The sequence below is a fragment of the Phalacrocorax aristotelis genome, chromosome 1 (genome assembly GCF_949628215.1).
Source record: "Phalacrocorax aristotelis chromosome 1, bGulAri2.1, whole genome shotgun sequence".
Classification (NCBI taxonomy): Eukaryota; Metazoa; Chordata; class Aves; order Suliformes; family Phalacrocoracidae; genus Phalacrocorax; species Phalacrocorax aristotelis.
In genome coordinates, this window is record NC_134276.1 from 150197908 (window position 1) to 150220668 (window position 22761).

At 40.0% G+C, this 22761-nt stretch overlaps 1 protein-coding gene across 1 annotated transcript in view; it reads right to left on the minus strand.

The window, feature by feature from the left end:
* Positions 1-22761, minus strand: part of CACNA1C (calcium voltage-gated channel subunit alpha1 C) — a 488252-nt gene that overhangs the window by 190479 nt on the left and 275012 nt on the right. The window contains exons 4-5 of the mRNA XM_075115730.1: positions 13194-13333; positions 5357-5496 (exon numbers count right to left, since the gene is read on the minus strand). Coding sequence (XP_074971831.1) covers positions 5357-5496; positions 13194-13333 — 280 coding nt within the window. The remainder of the gene's footprint in view (positions 1-5356; positions 5497-13193; positions 13334-22761) is intronic.

Here is a 22761-nt window from a genome sequence, read left to right on the forward strand (position 1 = left end):
TCATACTCTCAGTTTTCCAGTTATGCGATTATTTCATCTCCAGTAGACCATGTAAGTACTGGTGCTAGAGACCTACCTACACTGCCTTTGAGTAACTCTCTCCTGCTAGGAGACTCCAGTCAAGCTTGAACACACGACAGGCTTAGCTTTTTGTGGTTCTTTTAAAAAAAAAAAACAAACAAAAAACCGAAACTATGGAAACTTTTTGTTCTAGAACAGTCAAGTTTCCTCTCTAGCTTTGGTAAGGATATCATGGTCCTCTGCTACCACAAATCTGGTAGCAGAAATAAATCTGGGTGGTCAGCAGAGGATCTCATTGAAAATACAAGTATGGAGCACATCATCTACTCAAATTATATGGCTTTCCAGTTCTCTAGAAGAGCTTATAAATTAAGTTCACCAAATATCAGACAGGCAATAACTAGTGGCAACAACACAAGTACGTGAAGGGAAAGTACAACATAAAAAGGATGAACAGAATGTATGAGGTGGTATACTTAAACAGCATGAATAAAGATGATAGAAATGGAATTTAGTGAGTTAAATGGGTGTGAGTTAGCATGTGTAGGAGTAACTGATTGCCCTTTCCAACAGTCAGGAGTGATTTTCTTTTTTAATTGGATCACGCTTCTTCATTGCTGAATTGGATGCTTCTTTTTGCCTCCCTCAAGCACAAAATATTTGAAAAAAGGTTTAACATATTTAATAATATAAAATGGAGATAGAAGAGTAATGAACAGAAAACTCCTGACACAAAAGGGCTGACTTGATTCTGTCTCTAGAAAACTTTGCAATGCTTTACTCCTGCCAAAGGAGATACTGGGTAAGAGTTTCCAAGACACTGAAGTGGTTAAGTTTTGGTATACATGCTGATTTTGCACTTGTCTACTTATGTCCGTCAAAGGAACTGTCTTCCTTCTTCTCTCCTTTTTCAAACCAATATATTGATCATAATGCTACATTAAGATGGGTGCTGTAATGCACATGTGAAGTTTGGTTTGTTTGTGGGTCTTTAAGTTTGGGTTTTATTTATTTATTTATTTATCTTTACAAGGAGACTGGTTTGGTACACCGGCAGTGAAGTTATTTCAGCAATGAAATAAAGTATACACTACAAGAATTATGTTAGTACGACAGTAACAGAATAGTTGAACAGTGAAGTCTGGCCTGTGTTTCAATGATATAAAGTGCTTATGCCTAATTTTTGAAAAGTGCTTACCACTGTGAAACCTAAATCATCCATGTGCTTTTGAAAATATTCACCATTAATTTAAAGTTAATGCCAGGCTAAACTGGGAGTGGATAATTTTTCCAGAAGCAGCATGATTTTAAAAGAAGTTAGAAATAATAGTAATAATAAAGTTTTCTTAATTATCCCTTTTAAGTTTTATTTTGTTCACAAAGTAACTGTCAGCACTGGGATAAGAGTTGTGGGAAGTATCTAACCTACTGCTCTGCCATGTGCCTCACACAGCCACAACAAAAACTATTTCTCACTCCAAAAAGTTTTCAAGGAAGGAACACAAACTACCTTTTGTTATTTTTTCTTTTTTTTTTTTTTTTTTTAAACAAATCAACCCCCAATCAATCCCTATTGCACTGCTTGGAAATGCGTAAATACTTAACACCAATTTTTGAAGGTGTAATGGGAACCCAAAGACATTAAATTCAGTGCCTTTGAAGGCTTATCTGATGATGCTGCAATTGGTTTTGTGACTTCGGTTAAAAAAAAACCAACTGCCTCATCTTTCAAACAAAATGTCAATCTCCTTCCTCATGAGAAGTGGTCTTGTGAATGCCCATATAACCATAAAGAACATAATCTCTTTTATTAAAGATTATGAAATATTTATGTGTCCACTACTGTCATCCGGATGTAGTCTTCAGGCTTTGTTGAATTCATGACCTCAAACCCTTCTGGTTTTAGAATGCACTGAAGTAATCTGGGGTCTGGGACAGTTCAATCTTACCAAAGATTGTTGGACGTACCTTTGCTTGTCTGTCTGTGGGTGAACCAACTTTGCTTGCAGATGAATTACTTACTGTGCTGAACAGTCCCTGAATTTTCACTACATAGCTGAGACAACTTCTGGCAAGAGACAGCCAGGTCCCAGGAACTAAGCATGGATGCGACTTAGAGAAAAGGGATTCGTAGCTCTGAGGCCAATGTCCTCTATCCATCTATCCGAAGCTTTCAGGTACCTATGCTGACCCAGGTGTCTAGCACTTGATAGCCAATATGAGACAGAGAGAATTAGAAGATACTTCTGAAAGCATTAAACCTTGAACTTCAGCTTCAGTCTCTCCATATGCAAAATGCAGACACTAGTAATTTACTTTAGAGGGCAATTCATAAGTTTTTCCCCTACTTCTAATCATACTTACATTGAAACTCTCCGTATTATAAAATAGGTCTTTAAATGTTCGAACCTGAATACAAAAAAGGCCCCTCTTAAATTGGATTATTTTCTATGGACTGAGCCAGAGAGAAAAAAATCCATACAAACTCCTTTTGACTCAGAAAAAATTATTCCATGCTGCAAGCCAACCTCTCCACCTCAGACAACCTATTTCTCAGCCCCAATCCTGAGGAGTTTTTTACATGCAGAGATTTACCACATGCTACATAAATTTGGTTTATAAGAATCATTGTGCTTTACACTTCCCGCCTGCTGCCCCTCCCCAGATAGTGGCAGTTAGAGCTGGACCTCAAGCCAAGCAGCAGATGCTGGGCTTTCCATACAGAAGGCAGCTGCCAATGACCCAGAGGATCCCGTTACTAATGAGATGCTGCTTCCATGCACTTACAGAGTCTGTTAAGTGAGAAGAAACTGAAGTGCATGTTACATTCCTGTAATTTTTGGACAAATCTGTGTGGGTCATCTCCTCATAGTGGAAGAGTCTACTACACTTTAGAAAGGGAAGGAAGCAAAAGGCATTTTTTTTAATGGATGGCAAAACACAGCAAGTGCAATGTTGGTAACTCACCCACCGGTGTTCATAATGTCTCAGGGACAGAACTTGAATGAGACCCAGAGATTTGACTTCTAAACCCCTACACTAATTTGTTATGTAATAATGTAATCCTGTAACGTACTATTTATGGTTAGCTTAGGCAATCTTATCTAAAAGACCTCATGAGAAAAGTTATGCTCTAATACATATGGACGTGATAACATCTATCTAGGCTAATCAACAGGCATTTGTACAATTCAAAAATCCACAGTGAAGATTGAGGATGTACTAGCTACAGACCTCAGCAGGTTTTCTAAAAGCCACACCAGCCCTAAAGAAGCCTGGTTCAATAAGTATGTCCCTAGTCAGAACCATAAAGACTAATAGAGAATGTCCATGAGGTCAGGTTGATGGTTTACCTGCTTGACACTGGACTGGCATTTCATTGTCTAGACCAAATATTTTTAGCATGCACTAGGCCCCCTTGCTCTGTTCTGGTGCAAATTAAATAGTTCTTTTGATGAGAAAATCCACAAATGAACTATTAGATAGTCTGCACTGGGATCAAGACCGTATATGCATATGGGTATGAACTCTGTCAGATTTGGCTGCCTCAGCTTCCTCTAGTCCTCTAAGAGCACTAGTCAAGAGACTTGAACAGTAGTAACAAAACCCCTTTGTCTTGGGGAACACATGTTGTTCTCCAAAAGGGCAAGAACTTCAAGCACAGTTAAGCTCAGCCTATGTCAGAACAGCTCTCAGAACACAGAGTGCATCTCCCCAAGAATGCCCCAGTTCATAGATGTTTGAATTCAAGAACCTTCCCCTTACCATACAATGGGCACACAACTAGAAACCACTGAAAGACTTAGATTGGAGAAGGACTAGGAAAGACCAACAAAACCTTAATTTACAGTCAGGAATTAAGTGGGTGCCAGTGCAGACTGAAGACTACAGACAAAATACACTTCATGAGACAAACCTGGCCGAAATAAGAGCTGCATTCTGCATGGACTGAAGGTATTGCACGGTACTTGTTTGTCTGCATGAATTAAGCCACTGCAGTAATCCCTAACAGAGGTGGGATAAATAGTGGATGTTAGTTCTGTATCAGAGGGGAAGGTCCTTAGCTGCCTAATAGAAAGCATTTACTTTTCAATATTTTCTACTCACCCACTGGTGCCCAAAGTAACCCCAAGTTGGACACAAGCTGAGGCCTTGCAGACAAGCATGGCTTTTTGTGAGACCAAACAGTAGTCCTGTCAATTGTCTCAGTAGTTTTTTGCTTTCATCAGCTCCTCCCACGAAGATTCTTACCATTCATTTAAAAACTTTCTACCCTTTATGGTTGTGGAGAAAAGCCTGCAAACATGGCTCTAATATAACCTAGTGGGTCAGAAAACAAGCCAAAGAAAAAGTGTCTCACACTTTCTTCCTAACAAATAAATCATGATTTTTAAACTGATCTCATAGAGTTTATGGCAACTTGACCCAAGGTTTTTGAATGACTAAGGTTAGAAGTACTTTAAGATATCAAACTAGCAAGCTCCTCAAATAAAAATAAACAAAGCTCTCTCTACAGCTATTCTGGAGGAGATTAACTCCTTTCCTGCTAACTACATTTCTCGTTACTATAAACATGGAAAGCAATGACAGCTTTCAACTAACCCTCTCTCCAAAAGGCCAACAGGTCCCATCTATTACAAACTGTCAAGTCAAATGATTTAATCCTCCCACTGCATTGCCCATATTCCACCTCCACAATAGAATTACCAGACTTCCAGTTACTCATTGTACTTCATTGTTACTTCATTGTAAATAAGAAAATGGATGGTAGATTATCAAAAGCTGCTTGAGGATTTTCTCAGAGGCATTCCAAGTAAGTTAAGGAAATAAGACTATCAGAACATGACTGTGTTATTGACCTATGTCCTGTTGGTTCTAAATTGTTCCCAGAGCTCTTGATCAGAACATCACGTGCAAAGAAGAAAATACAGTTTTAATGAAAAAGCTCCTCTCCCTCCAAAATCAACACAAATGACCATACAGCATTACCATCAAGGTCAAGTAATTATAATACCAACAACGCACTACGACTTCACATTTAAAGGATCTTTTGCTTAAAATAATAAAAATCTTGGCTCTCCCACTTTAATTGTTTACAAAGGTTGCACAATCAGATAGACATACCAATAAAATTCCACTCCCCTTCAGCTCTGTCTTGGTCATCCTTTGATTAATATAACTTTTGTCATGAATCCACATTAATTTGAAAAAAAGTCCTCCCCCACACATCAGAAATAATCTGCAGCACGCTCCATCTTCAAAATTGTTGCACAAATTACTCCTGCCCCATGCCACACTACAGCATACATAAGAGAAAAACAATGACATTACTTACTAGGAACTCCAGACACCAGCCGTAACGGACGTAATACTCTGAAAGCCCGCAGTGCTTTAACATCAAATCCGGCACCTTTTCCTCCTATTGAATTCCCCCCATCTGCTTTGGTTGCTTGTTCTAAAATTGCACTAAAAAGCCTGCAAAAGGAAAGAGGAAACAATCTGTAGGCAGACAGCAAGGCTTGGGCTAAACAGGAACAGAGATCATCATCATCATATCACCCAAACTATCTCACAGACCTGTGAAGAGTATCACACATCTCAGTCGACATTCGCATATGGTGGAGGAGAGACAGACTCTTCCCATATGCAGTAGCCCAATGGTGATGTCTATACCATTTGCAAAACACTTGTTTCTGGAGCAGACATAAACACGACATGCTCCTCCTTCAGCCTAATGGCTCCTTGCAGGCAACTATAGACAGACTGCCCCAGCGACCAGCCTGCCTGGTGGCATGTGGAGGTGTGCTCCCTGCCCTGGCGTGCCGGGTGCATCAAAATGGCCATTCTGCTAATGCCGTGTGCTGAATTTAAAGGGTCACCGACAGCAGAGCACATGGGTCAGATTTTGAAGGCAGTCTCCAGGCTGTCTTTACCAGACAGTCTGGACATAGTGGCAAGAAAGCACAGATTTTAGCTTTTGCTCTTTCTGCTTCCAATACTTTACTATATTTACTAACCAACAATCCACCTTGGGGAAAAAGTCCTTATCCATAATTAATCTAATCATTAATTATGTGTCACCCATTTTACAAGGAACTAAGATTCACCAAGGTCACTGCAGGTAGAACTTGGAGTAAAACTCAGGGATCCTTCAAGGTGCAAATATTTAGATAAGGGAGTACACTCAGATTATGTCCTTGTGTATCCATTTGTAAATCCCCTGATGCATTGGCTAGGGAAAGCATAAAACTGTAGGAGTCTTATTACTGGAATGTTTTATTATACCAGTCTTAATGTTTTGTCTTGGCTAGTAGGAGTAGCTGCTTTAAAGAGAAGATGTCTCACTCAGAACACATCTGAAAAGGCAGAAAAGACAATGTTCTTCTGTGAAAGATCTGAAAGCTCACCCTATGTGTTAAGAAAAACTTGGTTTAATAAATTAGCTTTCAGGAATCAGCTTCCATTTTTCTGGTAAAACATCAGTACCTTCGGGGGAGGATGGATTCCTCGTGAAAATGCTAATTACATCAATTTCAGCCTTGAAGTCATCAGCCTGAACCCAGCCAAATTCAGTAGAGGTTAAAAGCTGTTCCAGTCTAAATGGATGTTTGGTGCTCTGTAGAAAAAGCTTGCCTGTGAGCAGCAGAGACCCTGTGGCCCATAACATGCCATGGAGATACCAGAGATAACTTTAAAGAACCTGCCTGGGATGCCAGAAACAGCCCAGTTGGAGTGGCTTGGATTCAGCACTGACTGCTTTCTCTCTCAGGCTTCTCAGTCTGCTGTACCTCTATCAGGATCTGATCTATACGCCTCACTGGCGTATGCCACAGAGAACCCCCCAAGCTGCATATCAACCAGAGACTGAGTTGCCTGATTGCTTTACAATGACCTCCAGTCCCTGCAGTCAGCGGTTAAAACTTTCTGATAGGGCCACAAACATAGGGACCTTGCCCTGGATAGAAGAAGGAGGGTTCATTTACTGAAGCATCTAAGCCAACAAGTTTTCCCCAGCACTAAATCCACACAGAAATGTGGATTAGGGGAGTGCAAATGCAAAATTAGTTTCTTAAGCAGTTGGGGTTTTTTTTTTTCCCTTTTAAATTTCATATAAAGAGTCTTATAAAACTTGTCAGCTCTGAGGAACTCCTAACTGGATCTATTCAAAGCCTCCACTTCAAGCGCTGCAGAAAGATTTAACAACTAGGTAACAAGCGTGGGAAAACGTGTGTGTGGGGAGGTTAGATGCTGAGTTTGTAGGTGTTGCAGACGGAGCAGCAGGATGCAGAGAAGACAAAAACAGAGCCTATGAGAAATACTGCATTGACTACAGATACCACAGGGAGAGATAAACAAGGGCTGATGCAAAGAACATGAGTTATTGGAATGTATTTCTTGAGCTGTGTACACAAATTATACAGTTGCAATTTTCTGCTGGTATTCATAATAGAAACACGGTAGGTCAGATTTGGTGTAGTGTATTTCCAGTAAGCTAGTGATTAAGCTTTAGAAATGTGTCCTATTTCTTATTCAAATATTTCTATCTTCCTAGTCAACAGAATTCCTATACTAGATGATGAGTGACATACCTACACAACAGTCCCAGTTTCCTGGGATCCTCTGGAGGAAAAAGAATTAACTGCAAAAGGATTCTTATGCTGTTTTTCAGCTCTTTTGCAAGAGTGAAAATAAGAAATCTCAAGGAACTCTGAGTCAGCAATTGTGCAAAACTGAGGGCCTGTCCTCCTGGTCCCCATCATCACTGGCCCCATGTTTTACCAAACAGCAGCCTTTGGCAGCTGGCACCAAGGGCGTTTCTCCTGCTACTCATGTAACGAGCAAACTGTGGGTTGCTCTAGAATTCTACATCCTAAAAGAAAAGCTATACATGTCCTCAATTAATTCAGGAGGAGCAGAAAAACAAGCAGTAGGACAGCTAACTCCACTGGAGCTAGAACCCGCCTTCCCAGACTAATGCAGCTCCACTGCAGGACAGTCGTCCTGCCCCATGTTTGTATACTCCAGCGTTGACATGCTAAACACGTTGTCTTGAGGTACCGACCATCATCTGCCTACTATACTTCAGGAAAAATTCCCTGCTCATTTAAAAAACCTACATGTAAATTTAAATTGCATTACTCCTGATAATCCTGCTTTAACGTATTTACTCCATGCTTAATATCCCCCCCTGTACTAATCCTGCTTTTTACTAATGCAATAAAGCTTTTTATTTCTCTCATTTATTTCACTCTATTTCCCATTTGTATTGGGGTCTAGACTGTGCCCAATCTGGCCTACTGAATCTCTATTCCACCTTTCAGACTTATAGTACATCTTGCCAATCCTACTTCATTGTCCCAATCACCTCCTGAGTTAGGGCGTGGGCAGACATCTACGACTCAGAGGCTACAACTACCACATACTATTTTGGCTGTAACTCGTTATAACCCAGAGGTGATGAAAAGAAAAGAAAAAAAAAAAGTCCCGTTCAGAAATAGCACCAATGATAGAACACAGAAGAAAGGTAAGGCTTCTGATGGTCCCTTCCATTATCCTCTATTAATAAAAAACCCCACAACGCACATACAATTTGTAGTTTCTATAAGGTCTATAGACTCTTTTTAATTTTTTAGCTAATTGCTTCCCAGTCCTAAAAGAGATAGACAGATGTTAAGCTACTGATACAAAACAGGAGGCCAGAGTCCCTCTACCTTCTATATTTACATGGGAAAACCTGTTCTTTGATGAAAACTTCTGGGAAAAGCTTTCAGCAGGTACGGTGGAGCAAGGTGCAGCTCTTTCCTTTTCTTCTTGGTAGGTGAGTTAGCTGAAACGCACACTCCAAGCATGGTGTGAGAACACACTGTGCTGACAGAGAAATGAAAGTTTGGATGGTATAAAAACGCAAGAGGACTAATCTCTTGTGGCTACTGAAAACCTCACAATTTTTTTTTTAAAAGAAAAGAATACAGAAATCAATCTTATTTCCTTCCAGCTAACTACTTTGTGCCAGCCTAAACTCATGCCCCATTTTCATTTGGATACAGTATTTTCCACTGATAAAGCACAATTATTTCTGAAGTTCAGTTGCGACATGACTACACCTAAACTAAACTCATTTGACACACATGAACTATTAAGCAGAAAATAAATTCCTATCACACATATGCATATATGGAAACACTCCATTATTTTTTTTCCCCACATTTACTTGTGAGGTATGAAGCTAGCCTCGGTGTTTTTCTTTCCTATATTTTTGTTTCCCTTTTGACATCTGAAATATCAAAAAGGTTTTAGCTTTGCCAAGTGACCCCAACAGCAGCATGATAAGGCTGTAACCTGCTCTACAGCTTTTCATCTCTTTCTCTGTGGGGAGGGCAGACTGATTTTTATAACATCAAAAAAGAACTTGTCAAGGATCTCCAGAATATAAAGAGAAAACAGAGGGTTTGGTATTTCTAAGCTCAAAAATCAGCAGAAAAACACAGCTGAATGAATCCTCATAGGTATAATGAAATAGTAAAGTACAATGATTTTTTTCACAATGTTTTACAGCTCACCTGTGACTTGTGAGTGTGAAAGTGTTTGGGTCTGCCCTTTAGAAACTCCCCACAGGTGTTCAGAAAGACAAACACTGTGACCACATTTTCCAGTCTGTTCTAAATTTCAGATCTTTTCCAAATACCTTCACTGCTTACCTTCCCAAGTAATACTGCCTTTCAAATTACGACACCTTTTTTTCTGGCAGAAGCTACGGGTCCTTGGAGAATGATTTTGCTTGGCAGACAGACCACAGCATTGCCAGGAAAGATAGATATTCTAGCACAACATTGTCAAGTTAGTCCTTTCCCAAGAGAAATTTCCTCCAACAGCCTAATGTTGAGGACATCACTGTTATATCTGAAAGTTTAATGTTTTCCAAAAGAGGAACAGTAGAACTGAAGGAAGCAGAAAACAATTTGACTCATCATTAGTGTTTATGGGTTGTGCCTCATTAGGCATCTTAGGGGTGTGATCTCTACTCTTAACTAATAATGTTCTTATCCACAGATCTTCTGATTGATACCCACAAACAGACATTTTTCTTCAAAGCAGCATTTAATGGTGGCTACTATAGCAGGGTCAAAAGCTATTTAAAGATAAGCTAGGATCAAGCTTTTTTAAAAAGACTTAGCTGATGAATAAGCAGATCTTCCACAGGGCAAGAACAATAAACTGTTACAGGCTTAGAGGTCTAAAGTGCATCCCCTCTTCAGAATATGTAGCAGTTGCTCCCCTCTGCTGCTGCTGCATATTCCTGTGGCCGTGTTAGAACCACTGACTCTACGATCCTTTTGGATACCAGAGGACCTGTCTTCAGAAGGCAGGGGAAAGTATACAGGCACATTTTAGTAAAATAAATTGTATAAAAACTGAGACTTCCCTCTAGAATTTATGCTTGCTCCTACACACGTCTATTTTCCTCTTTCTCTAGACTTACATGTTTTAACATAAAGGAAGCCAGTTGTGATGTATTGTCTCTTCAAGATATATGTGGTAAGCAGTGTATACTAGGTGGATTTAGAGACAAACAAAGACTCTAAAACCTTTCTTTTTTTTTTTTTTTCTCCTTTAACTTCCAAGAGTACTTGAAGAAATACGTCCCACCTTGCCTTTGTATTTTTTGTAGCAAGGACAATCATCATTGAAAATGAAGATGATTCCTAAGGCAGAACAAGCAGGAATGGCAATTACCACAGTCGTTTTGAGGCTTAATGCTTCCAGTATGAGACCCACACCATCCTTTGCCCCACATAGTAAAAAAATCCCTCTTCCCAGTGCTATAGCTGTGTCCAAATTACTCTGCTTTCTCCGATAGCTCCATCAATAGGCAGAAAAAGGCACCACAAGGAAATGTTACCAGCACTTGCTTTCTTCCTCCTCTCTCTCTTTAAAATTTATTTTAAACCTTTTCCATGGGACTTCCTCCCTGTCAAAATATTCAAATATGCTGAAATTTAAACATCATGTCTTTGAGGGGTTTCAGACAGCCCCTAGGAAAAGTAGACAGGGCAGAACAGGAATAGATGGTATCACCACACAGAATTTGCAGAGGGGTTGCGAAGAGAAAAAGCAGTGCACCAGCCTAGGCTGTGGCACTGTACGAGTGAGTTTAAACAGAGAGACATCAAAGGAACACGTCTGGCCTTGAAGTGGAATCTGTCACTTGAGATTGTTACTATTTAACAGAGACCTTGGGGTCTTGGCCATGTTTATGATATTCCTGTAATCCCTCCCCAGTTACATTTTTTGTTCCCCATCTAGTGACTGAGAACTGCTAGAGGCAAGAGCAGACAGAAGAGCCAAGAGCTGCAGCTTCTCTCGATGGCAAGGGAATTAATTTCAGTCTGAATATCAGCTTGCTGATTAACTGCCCTAGTAGGAAAATTAAAAAGGACTGTACTTAAACTAGATATAATGCTGCCCAGTGATTTCTGGAGACCTGCTTTTTCATATTCCAATGGAAGAAGAAGAGGTAATGTATAGTCTCTTTAAAAAGTCCCTTCCTTATAAAAATGAAAAGGGAATAATCACATTCACAGGACTTTTGTTCTCCGAGTTTTCTTCAACTTCAGCAGCAACGCCCAAGCAAATGAGATATCTGAGGGCATTCAAAGGCAGAACCAGCCACAGAATTGGACATCAATGCCAGGGGAGGGGTTGGGGATTTGCCAATTTCCAGTTAATAATTTGCTATGGGATCCTCTGGCTGCAGGTAGGAAGAAAGAGGAGGAAGACAACCGGTCACTGCCATAAGGAGAAGTGTTATGCCCACGTGGAAGCAGAGAGGTCTTAGGACTAAGAATAGGTTCCAGCTTGTCCTCCCTCCCCCTCACTGGGGATTCTCCTTCCACCCACTTTTTTCCCATGATGATGGTAAGTGGGAGGGATTGGGTAGCACACAGCAGTATGCTGATGTAATTTTTTGGGGCCACCACAAAAATAGTCAGGAAACTAGCTAGGCTTTGTTTTGGGGCAGAAATTATGAGTCGGTTGATGACTGAAAGTGTCCCTTATGACGTTTTCCCTAGGAGCTGGTACAGGATTTCCTTGGTAAAGAGGTAATAAGACTGCAAGTTTTCGTGGGCGAAGAAACTCTAACAGTGGAGTGGTGGGAGGATGGCACAAATTACTCAGGCAAAGAAATATTTGTTCCCTTTGTCTTCAGGAGTCATTTATCCTTCACCTCTTCCCTCCAACAACCACAATTCAAACCCCTTGCTTATCTCTTACCCTCAGGTAGAAAAAGCAGAAGGTGTTTTATTTTGCTTTTATTCAAATAAATTAAATGCCAAGCTTGAAAAATACAGAGAGGAATAACAGGATTAGAAGGCTGCAGCTCTAAGTAGCAATTTGATCTACAATAGTAAAATTAGTCTTTAAAAGGTTAAAACATTAAAAGGGTCAAAAGAAAGAATGCTGAAATCACCAGCAGACAAGTGCAATTGAACTGAAGAACTTACTTTTATTTGTAAGTACGAAAACCTGGGATTTAAATTTTTCATCCATCTTTGAGAATGAGAAAAATCAGTAAAAGTTCAGAAGATGGCAGAATTTGTCATCCAGCTCTAATCTCAATTAAAGGATCCCACCTAGATGTTCTTTTTTAATATTCATACAGATTTAGAAAGATATTTTCGTCCAGTTAAGCATGTTCAGGCATTTGACTTCATCCAACAGCTTTGCACTGCTTCCTTTTTTCATCCCTGTTCTCAAAGAGCAGTTTAATTTCCATGTCTTGCAAACCGTTAAAAGCCTTGGAAAAGGCTAAGTAGCAAGGGAGACCAGCCAGAAAACATGCAACAGCTGATTGTCAGTCCTTCATATGTACCTCAGGATAAATCATTGTAACACACTGAATGAATCAAGCATACATTCAAGTTATATCTGCAGAAGACCAGTGAGTTAACTGTATTTTTAGATTACACAGTAATACTTGAAAAAATACATGGAGTTTGTAGGGAGGCTAACACAGGAGGGGCAAATGGCGATGGTAGGAGAAACATGATGGATAGCAACCTCTAACATCACCCATAGGTAATGTACTAAGCATTCACCCACCCTCATGCTCCCAAAGTTTACCAGCATCCCCATGTGCGCAGTGTGTTCAAAGACAAAATGTTGGTACTTACCCTACTACCACAATTATAAAATCTAGTAAATTCCAGCCATTGCGGAGGTAAGCGTTGGGGTGAAAGAGAAGTCCATATGCTATTACTTTTAAAAATGCTTCCACTGTAAAAATTATGAGAAAGAGATATTCCACTCGTTCCTGGGGAAGATAAGAGAACAAGGGAGACAACAGTTAGCATGAGTAACAAACCATGGATAAGGACGTTTTCTTCTGTCACAGTCCACCCATGCAGCCTCCAACTCACTGACTTGCCACATGGGCACATCTAACGTGCATAGCTTGCCAGAGGGCTTTTCCCCTCATGCTTGCATCATCTCTGCAGCCAGTCTGACAGAATGGTGGCAGTAAATTTGGTTAGGCTCTGAAATTTGCTGCCCTTCCCTTGGCAGGGACTGACCACTGCACAGGCCTGTGCAAAGGAGAGAGAGAGAGGGTCAACAGGCGTGTTCTAGCACTTGGCTTTCTACAAAGTACATTGCAAAATATTTTCAGCCATCAGAATGAACTACATCCAGTCCTTTTCTACCTCTGGAGAGGAAACGTTGCTGGATGCAATGCTGTGGAGAGAGATGGGGAGAAATAAAGTGAAGGGTCTAGCTGAGACTGATGCATATGTGTAACTGCCTTCTTTGGGATTCCGTTTTCTGTTGCTGGGGAAAAGGTAGGCTGAATATTGGTGAAAAATTATTTACAGATCAGGCTGACTAATGCTAGAGGCTTTTAGTCATTACATCAGAAACGGACATGTCCCTGTGAAATTCAGGTTGCAATTAAGCATATCCAAACAAAGTCGCTTCCAATGACTCTACAGACTGATTCAGGACAATCAACAGGCTTTTGGAGTCAGTACACAGGCTCACTGTCTCCCATCCCTGGCATTTTAGCCCCATTGTGGAATAAGAGTAGGAGTGTTGCAGAAATGGTAGGGACCTCCACCTAAGTAGGAGGGAAACTGCAGCATTAGGTAATCACTTCAGAAATGTTGCGTGGCAAGCTGAGCGGGAAATAAGTACATGAAAAATAGATGACAGCAAAGGAAGACTAGGTGCCTACAGGGTTAAACTACAAAGTTATTAAAAGCTCACATTAAAGAAATAAAAATCTGAGGTAAATAAAAAATAAAACATCCTAGGCATTCCTAGTTGTCTTATAAGCTACCCAGGAAGACAATCAGGCAGGTCACTACTTTATTTTTCTTTTCAGCTCCAAACTGCAGTTGCCCTCTTCCTCTGTCCAGCTGAACGCATGTATGACACTTTCACACGATATGAAGTGTGCAGGATTACAAAAAAAATCATACCATCATTTAACTTAATTAAATTCATGCCCATTTGAACCTCTTCCATCCAGCTCCAGGTAATTAACAACTCACTAGAATCCATGATCAAAGAAGGCAATTTTCAGTTCATCTGCATGCTTACATTAACATGTTACTTTACATGACTGAGAAATTCCATCTGACAGTAGCAGGCACAGGTTTGTGCTTTAAAATATTGCAGTTTTCACTCAGACAATGCTTCAAAATGCCTGCAGTATTATTCCCCAGTGCTTAGTGTTGGGAATACCTAAAAAAGTAGTATCATTCTGTAGTTATCTGATCCAGTTATAAAAGTTTGAATGTGCCGACAGCACAGAATTTGCCCATTGTTGTCCCAGATGGAGAGAGATCAACACACTAAGGATATTCTTCCCCTTGAACTCAGATAAGGAAACAACAGCATAAAATATTAGTGACTATGTCACCAGCTCTACAAATAGTAAGTGAATTATTTTATTTAGCATAGGAATTGGCACATCAGTGCTAACAACCAGGAGCCCAGGCCCAGCCATGGGCTTGGCCACAGAAGAGCTCCATAACTGCTCATACACTCCTAGAAGGGACTAACCTGGCAGCCCTTCTCCCTCCATTGCCACTAATAACTAAATAGGTACTAATTGATGTACAAATCATAGTAAAACAGACCTAAATGCTCGAGCTGTATGCACACATTTGTAAAGAAAGATGAGCTGTCACAAAACTTCTTAAAAAAAACCACAATAAAATCATTGTGCGATGGCAAGTCTTTACACAGTGTCTTTCTGATTGTCCTGCACCTTTGTGCTGTCACATACCTGTACCAGCATGGTGCAAGGCCAGATGCCAACCCACGCAGCAGGCAGATAGCCTGCGGTAGCTCTGCCTGGGAGGCCATACCCTACCTCTGAAAGGACAAGGTAAAGACTGCATGGAGACTGGAGGAAGATGGAAATCATAGAATCATTAAAGTTGGAAAAGACCTTTAAGATCATCAAGTCCAACCATCAACCCAACACCACCATGTCTCCTAAACCATGCCCTAAAGTGCCACGTCTACATGGTTTTTTGACCACCTCCAGGGATGGTGACTCTGCCACCTCTGTGGGCAGCCTGTACCAGTGCCTGACCACTCAATGGGCTCTGCGGGGGACGAACATGCCCTGCACTGAGGATGGGCGTAGGGAGTGTTGTGCCTGGGGTGGACGTGGCCTCACTAAGGATGAATGAACACCTCTTAGGATGGAAACAAAGTCTTCTTTTGCTGCAAACCAGTCCAATAATGGGTCTCACTCCCTGTTTCAGCCAACGGCTTTTCACAGTTGTGGGCAAGCTCTCTTTCCCTCCCGTAAAAAGGACCAGAGTAGGTCTGAGACCACTCTCTCATTCAGACTGCATTTGAGATTGCCCTGTGCACTCAACTTATCTGACATCCAACCCTGTAAACAGAGACACGGGCTCATGAAGAAATGCTGTAGGCCCTAAAAAACAGAATTTTGCAAAAAATTCTCTTGGCAGTCACAGACAAGACTGATACCAAGGGGGTGTTGAGGAGCCTGCCCTCTTGTTTGATTATTCCAGGTCCAATTTGAAGCAGACTGGCAGAACAATTGAAGAGAAAGGCCTAAAACTGCCCCCATGCCCAGTGATTTTACAGCAAATGCTGTCCTTGACCTCCAGGCACCTGGGGACAAATGCTGCTGCCAGCTCTATGTCTGGCTTTGTGCTGGTTCTGTGGCTGCAATGCTGTGCCCATCCAGAAGAGCCTTTCCACTCTGAATTGCATTAAAATATCTGTACTAATGCAATGAAAAGTCCAAGAAAGCAAACACTTAAGAAAATTCTGGAACAATTTTTAAAAAATATAATATTTAATGCTGCACAGAGCAGCTAGCATTTCAAAAACTAACAGGTGCCATTTGTTTGGGTTTAGGACCCTCATACCTTTTTGCCTCTGAAGAAGCCTAGGAGACTGCAGGCTCCTGTTTTGTTATTGTAATAATGCTGTTTGTTGAACCATGTTATTGAGGTAATAATGTGACAAAATATTACACACGCATGGATATATACACCTATACATAAATATATACATATACACATATACAACTACAAGCTGTTTGAATAAATTCCTTACAATACTCTGCTTAAGGTAGAAAGATCCATAAAAAATAAAATTCTGTAAAAGTCTCTGAAATAAACATAAGATACAGAACGCTGAGCAGAGAAGAGAGATTTTATGATCCTCCACACTTATATGAATAATTTCAGGATCTAAAATGGAATGAAAAATACTGCCGAGATTAAACAGTGCAGCTACTCCAAGACTTACTCTTGCTTAGACTTCAGAAGAATTTGAAAAGCCTATTTATTAATTTCTGTTCCCTTCTCTCCTTGTACTATAAAACTCAAAAGCCTATATGAACACAGCGTAACTCAGTAATAACATAGCATAACCGGACTCCCAGGAACCTGGGTTGCAGTCGCAGTTCTGACGCCACCTTGCCTGGTGAACTCACAGACATGACTCAACCAGCCTTTAACCTGAGGTAGTCAGGTTAGAAATGAGAGAAGGTCCTGCTGCTCTTGACAGCCACAGAGTGATTAATTTGGGATTCTGCACCTCTGGCTACTCATTTGAAGCTCTGATCTGACAGGTCAGGCAGACTGGGCCCCAGTGTTTCAACCTTGCAAGAGGCATAGCACTGCTAAGTATCCATAACATCAACAATACATGCATGGAAGAAGAGACAGGACAAAAGTTTTAGAAAACTGGCCCATCTCTGGAGCATACACAGATGTTCTGGGCCTGGCTCCACCACTGTTTCTTTGGAGTTTGTTTTGTTTTTTATAGATACAGGACATGAGCATCAGCTACCCTAGCTGATAAATTAGCCAGCACTAGCATTACCAAGAAACAAATTGTACATCATCTTACTATTAACAAACAAACATTAACTTACTGTTAAGGCTCTACGATTTATTTCCAAAAGAGGATTACTGTATGAAGTATGAAGCCCCTCTAATCCCATGTGCCTTCCAAAGACTTCATAGGCTTTTTTTTGTTTATAATTCTTAAACTGTACCTAACGACATCCTGGGTTCATAAAAGGAGTCTGAAAACAGGAGATCCAAGTAAATTACTGGAAGGTGCCATAAGGATTTTCTCCCATCAGGAGAGGAGTGAGTAGACCAGTGCTGTTTCTGAGAAATGGTCCTCAATGATTCACTGTATCTTGATCATAGCTCTCCAAACCCCATCCACCCAGCAGCACTACTAGGTTATAGCATTTTCTTTGCAAGAGTTACTCAAGGCTCAGATCACAATCAGGTCCTCACATCTCATACTCCCCGGTCTAAAGAGTTTACTATCTAAAATTCAGTCAACTACAGGTTTTCGCAAACTTTGCTGTCTCTCTTTGCTTGCACTTTGCTCAGCTTGTTACAAACCACATTTCAAAAGCTAGATCTTCTATGTTTGAAGTAATGTGCAGCAGCAAGTTCTGCACAGCTAGAGCCTTTATGAAGGTGCCTGTTTGACCTTAGACCAAGTTACATCAGTGTCTGCATTATTATTCCCTAGTGCTTCCTTAAACATAAGAGAATATATTTCTTCAGTAATGCAAATACTCAGTAGTCCAAAGAAAACAGCAATATTTTAAGGGCCTCTGTCATATAGGATATTTTGGCATTAATTGCATAAATAGGTTATGAAAGATGCAAGTCAGAGTGGAAGCGCTCAGACTTTTTCCTAGTAGGGAAAATAATCCTTTCTGATGGGCAGTAGGGAGACTAAACTGCGGTGCTGGGAAAGACGACCCAGCGACTTTATGGAAAAAGGTTCCATTTTTTTGGATTACAAGTTATCATCACATCCCAGATATGGATAGCCTCACTGTGTGAATATGCTGATCTGAAGGCTACTGTTAGCATTAATGACTTTGACCTTTGGTAAGGAAGAGCCACATGTGTGCACTTAAAGGATCAATTCAATAAAGCAGATGTTAAGACAGGTTTGTTGATACTGAGTTACTTCTGAATGTACTCAGTTACTCAGGAGACATTTTCTGCTAAGTATATGTGGGAATAGTACATAAGCACATGAGGGAATAAAACTTAAAGAAAAGAATATGTTTGGACCTTTTTCTTTCTTTCTTAAAATTACTGCCACTGCAGAAACAAGTGGCTGTACCCATTTGATATAGAGAAAGGGATAAGATAGCATACTGCTAAGTGTAACTCCATTTGCTGTTAGTGCTGGTCCTAAAACACGGTTCCTCCTCTTCTACCTGTTCCTCAAAAAGAATATTCCTAAAAAATCGAGCAAAAGAACACTATCTGATTTTACCTGACAAGGATAAAATAAGCCCAAAGAAGGAAGTGGGTGATTAGCATTCAACTAAACATAACCCACTGTGTTGGTAAACAGAAGTCAGAACAGCTTCTGAAAGGTTAGATTTCCAAACATGATCAGCATTACCTTCTCTCCATTCCCATTAAAGGCAGCTCCTACATAACATCAGGCTTTACAATGAACAGAATTAAATTCACACCAAGCACTGCAGAAATACCACCTTTTAACTAACACCTGAAAATAGGAGATACTCTCACGTGCAGCTACTTTAATGGTGTCCAACACTAGAAGAATAAACCAGACAAAGGCAGAATTATCTACTAATCTGAAATGAGTAATTATAATACAAGAATATAGTGCAAGCCAGCCTTCAGAACTTTACGGTAATTCATAATGTGCCCACGATCCATTTAAAGAACTTCCACTGAAATTAATAGAAGGAGAGGACATTAATAGTTTTGAATGATTGCAGACCTGATACACATGCCCTATATTCAAGAGTTCCTTAGCAAATCAATGAATACTTCATGCATAGCTCTTACGGGATCTAGTCTAAGCTCCTTATTTTTCTTACAGTGCTTTGGCAAGGATCAAGTTGAATTTATGCGTTCAGTGGAATTACATTTTGTGTCAGAGTCCAAATGTAATACAAAGCCAAGGTACAAGGGGGTCAACCCCCTGTGCGATGTACCTTATATAAACATACTTTCCCTTTCAGTGAGCCATATGTTCCTTATTCACTCAAACCAAAATACAGATTATGAACACTGTTACTGTTCCAATTTACCACCATTTCACCTACATTTTTTACTAACATTAGGTAGAGAAACCATCTCCAGTTATACAGAATAAAATAATTATTGGGAATCCTACGTTTCAGAAGGGGTTGACATGCCAATATCATTTGGACCACAGTATGAAAGGAATATTACTCTGAAGTCTTTCTACTAAAGGGGATTCTGAGGAACTTGATTTAATTTTGAAGACAGCCGTGCTTTGAGTTGGAATTTGGGCTAGACAATCCACAGAAGCCCCTTTCAACTTATATTTTTTCTGAGACTCTCTATGCTTATTTTGTCATTCTAAATGCACCTCTAGTTCTCAGAGTAATCTAACAAACTTGCTATTTCCTTTCCGTTGCACATCAATGTTTCCCGATGGGATACCTCATTCTCCACAATAGAGATGGTCAAGAATACGCTCCTCTGGATTCATATAAAGCATTATGCATCCATTTGGACTTAAAATTTGGACTCTGGTGCTGATTAGATAATGTCTAACCTATATAAGATTTTTCTTTATGGTCTTTGGCTATCAGTAGCAGAAATCTCTTGGGTGTTTTTGCTCAAGATTTCTTCTTTTTTGGACTGAAACAGAACAAAAGGATCTTGCCTATTTATTAATTAAATCCAGAGAATATGTTCTTTATGGGCTTAGTTTTCTTTGCCATGACCAAGAGCTGAAGCCATCCAAACAGGCCATGTACAAACATTCCAACCTGAACAGTTCTGAAAAGGCAGAAAATGATGTATCCCAGTTTCTTGTTTTGGTCCACTACTCTGATTAAATTGAAATGAACTGCCACTTTATATTCTGATCAGACCAATAAGAGATTACCCTTCTAGGAGGAAGCAACATTAGAGCAGGCAGCATAAGGTTTATGACTGTGAGAGCCTCATTTAGGATCTCTGGATAGAAATTAAAAGCTGGCTAGGTGTTGTGCTGTTACCATGCCTAGGAATTAAATTCACCCATAGAAGAATGCTTTTAGTAGTTTCCTTTATGCAGTTTCAGAGGCGGTGAGGCAGTCCAGTGTCTTCTCCCAAGGTTAACACAGCCATTTGAAACACCACAGTCAATTGTCCATCTACCAATGACTGATTAAGGACAGGGTACCAGAAGCATCCATTTAAATCAGAGCAGCCCCAGTATGACAGCTACATCTCACAGATCAGCACAAGGCATGTTGCATCTCAACCAGCTCCTAAAGTGGCTCAGGTAAGTTAGAAACTGGCTGCTCACCATGTTCAGGTGTTTGAACTCAATCATGTGTGCAATGAGATATAAAAGTCTATCAGCCATAAAGCATTTCAGTGCTTCATTTTATTATTTTTTTATTATTAATATTAAGAAACAGTCCCCTCTAGCATAACCTAACCTTTCTGTGCTCAAAACAATGTTAGTGTTAAATATTGAGCATTTAGTTGCCAGACAGAACAGTAAATATATATATATATATCCCACTTTAGGAGAAATTCTAACAAAACTATCTGATGAAATAATGACTCATTAAGACAATTTCTAAAAGGTCTTCTTTACAGCACATCATCTAAGCAGGATACATGAGCACGCTTGTTTCTGGAAACAAACTACATAACCTCAGCAATAACTGTTCAAATGATTTTATTGTTTTACACCTCTATGGGCTGGTTCTTAAAGTCACAGGTCCGGAGTTTTTCTCATTATATAATTTTAATCTGATCATCATTACACAATCAGTGCTTTCAGTACATTAATTTTCAGCAAGTCTCTAAAATTCTTAGTGGTAGGAAAAAAGCTTAACAAAGGTGAATCCCAAGCATCTGAATGCTGAAAAGAAGTAACCCTGTCCCCATGCAATTTATTAATTTCAAGTCAATCACATGAATTCAGGAGCCGATGATTTTTAACTGCTTGGAATCAACATTATCACAACTGCAGTCTGTCTGCCTTATAAGTTTAGACGGTTGTCATATGGACAGGCAGGCTGAGGAACAGTCATGTTCATATCCAGTCATCTTTTCTAAGAGATCACCAAAATTCAGGCCCCAAAATGAAGGGCTGAATATCCAACAGAGCACAACATGTGGATAACGAGTTTCTTTGGAAATATGCCCATAAAGAGACTTTCTATGTTCCAAGGGTTTTTACAATCCCCTCAAGCATAAGGGGTGTGGAGGAGTTGCAATCCATATCCTTAATTTAATGAAGCATCTTTTGTCTCAGAAAGCTTTTTATGTTTTTTTTTTTAATTTCTTTCTTTGTAAAAATTATCTGATCCTACAAGGTTTTGAATAATTCTAGTACCTGCCAGGTTAGACTAAAATACAGTCTAAATCAGGGAGAATTTTGCTACTAATCTTAACCTGGAAAATATTATCCTCTTACTAGGTAAGTCAGTAATTGTCTATAGGCTGAATTCCCCTTTTTTCTTCATCATCTTTATAACTTCTCAGGTAACACTAAAGAATTAGAAACCTTCCTTAAATTGCCTTGCAGAACCCCCAATTTGAAGGGGCACCACCATGTACTGAGCTGACAGAATGACTGTCATTGCCTGTCTCGTGCAAGCCCTTGACATAGGGCATGTTTTTAGAAGAGGACAGGGCTAGCAGGGCAAAGACAAGAAGAGCCAAAGAAAGAAATATTTGGGCAGCTAGCATGGGATCAGATGTGAGCAAACATGGGCTCCTCAAGAAACCGTAGTCACATCCAGCACAATTTAGACCCTCTGTGAATTTCTCTCAACTACTAAGCTAAGAACTAAAGAGCCACAAAAAACCCCCTGCAGAAATCTGGCTCTGAATCTTTGTTTTAATAGGCCACTGAGCACAGACTTTTCTCTGACTGACCACCCAGAAGAACTCATCAAATCCCACTTTTAAAACATTTCTGTCAAATGCATTTTAATCTGATCACTCTTGTGCATTTTATGATGCTCTAATTTATGTTTTTAATCTACTACAATTCTTTTATAATTGTTTGTGCAGGGCAGTGATGCCTGGCAGGGAATGCTTTATAAATAAATTGAATTTATGACTATTTATAACCTCTCCCTCTTGAAATGTCTAAGCAAATAAATCGGTCACACAGGTCAGTGTTCTAGGGTTGGGGTATTTCTGTACACATTCATACAAACACACGATATACACACATGCATGA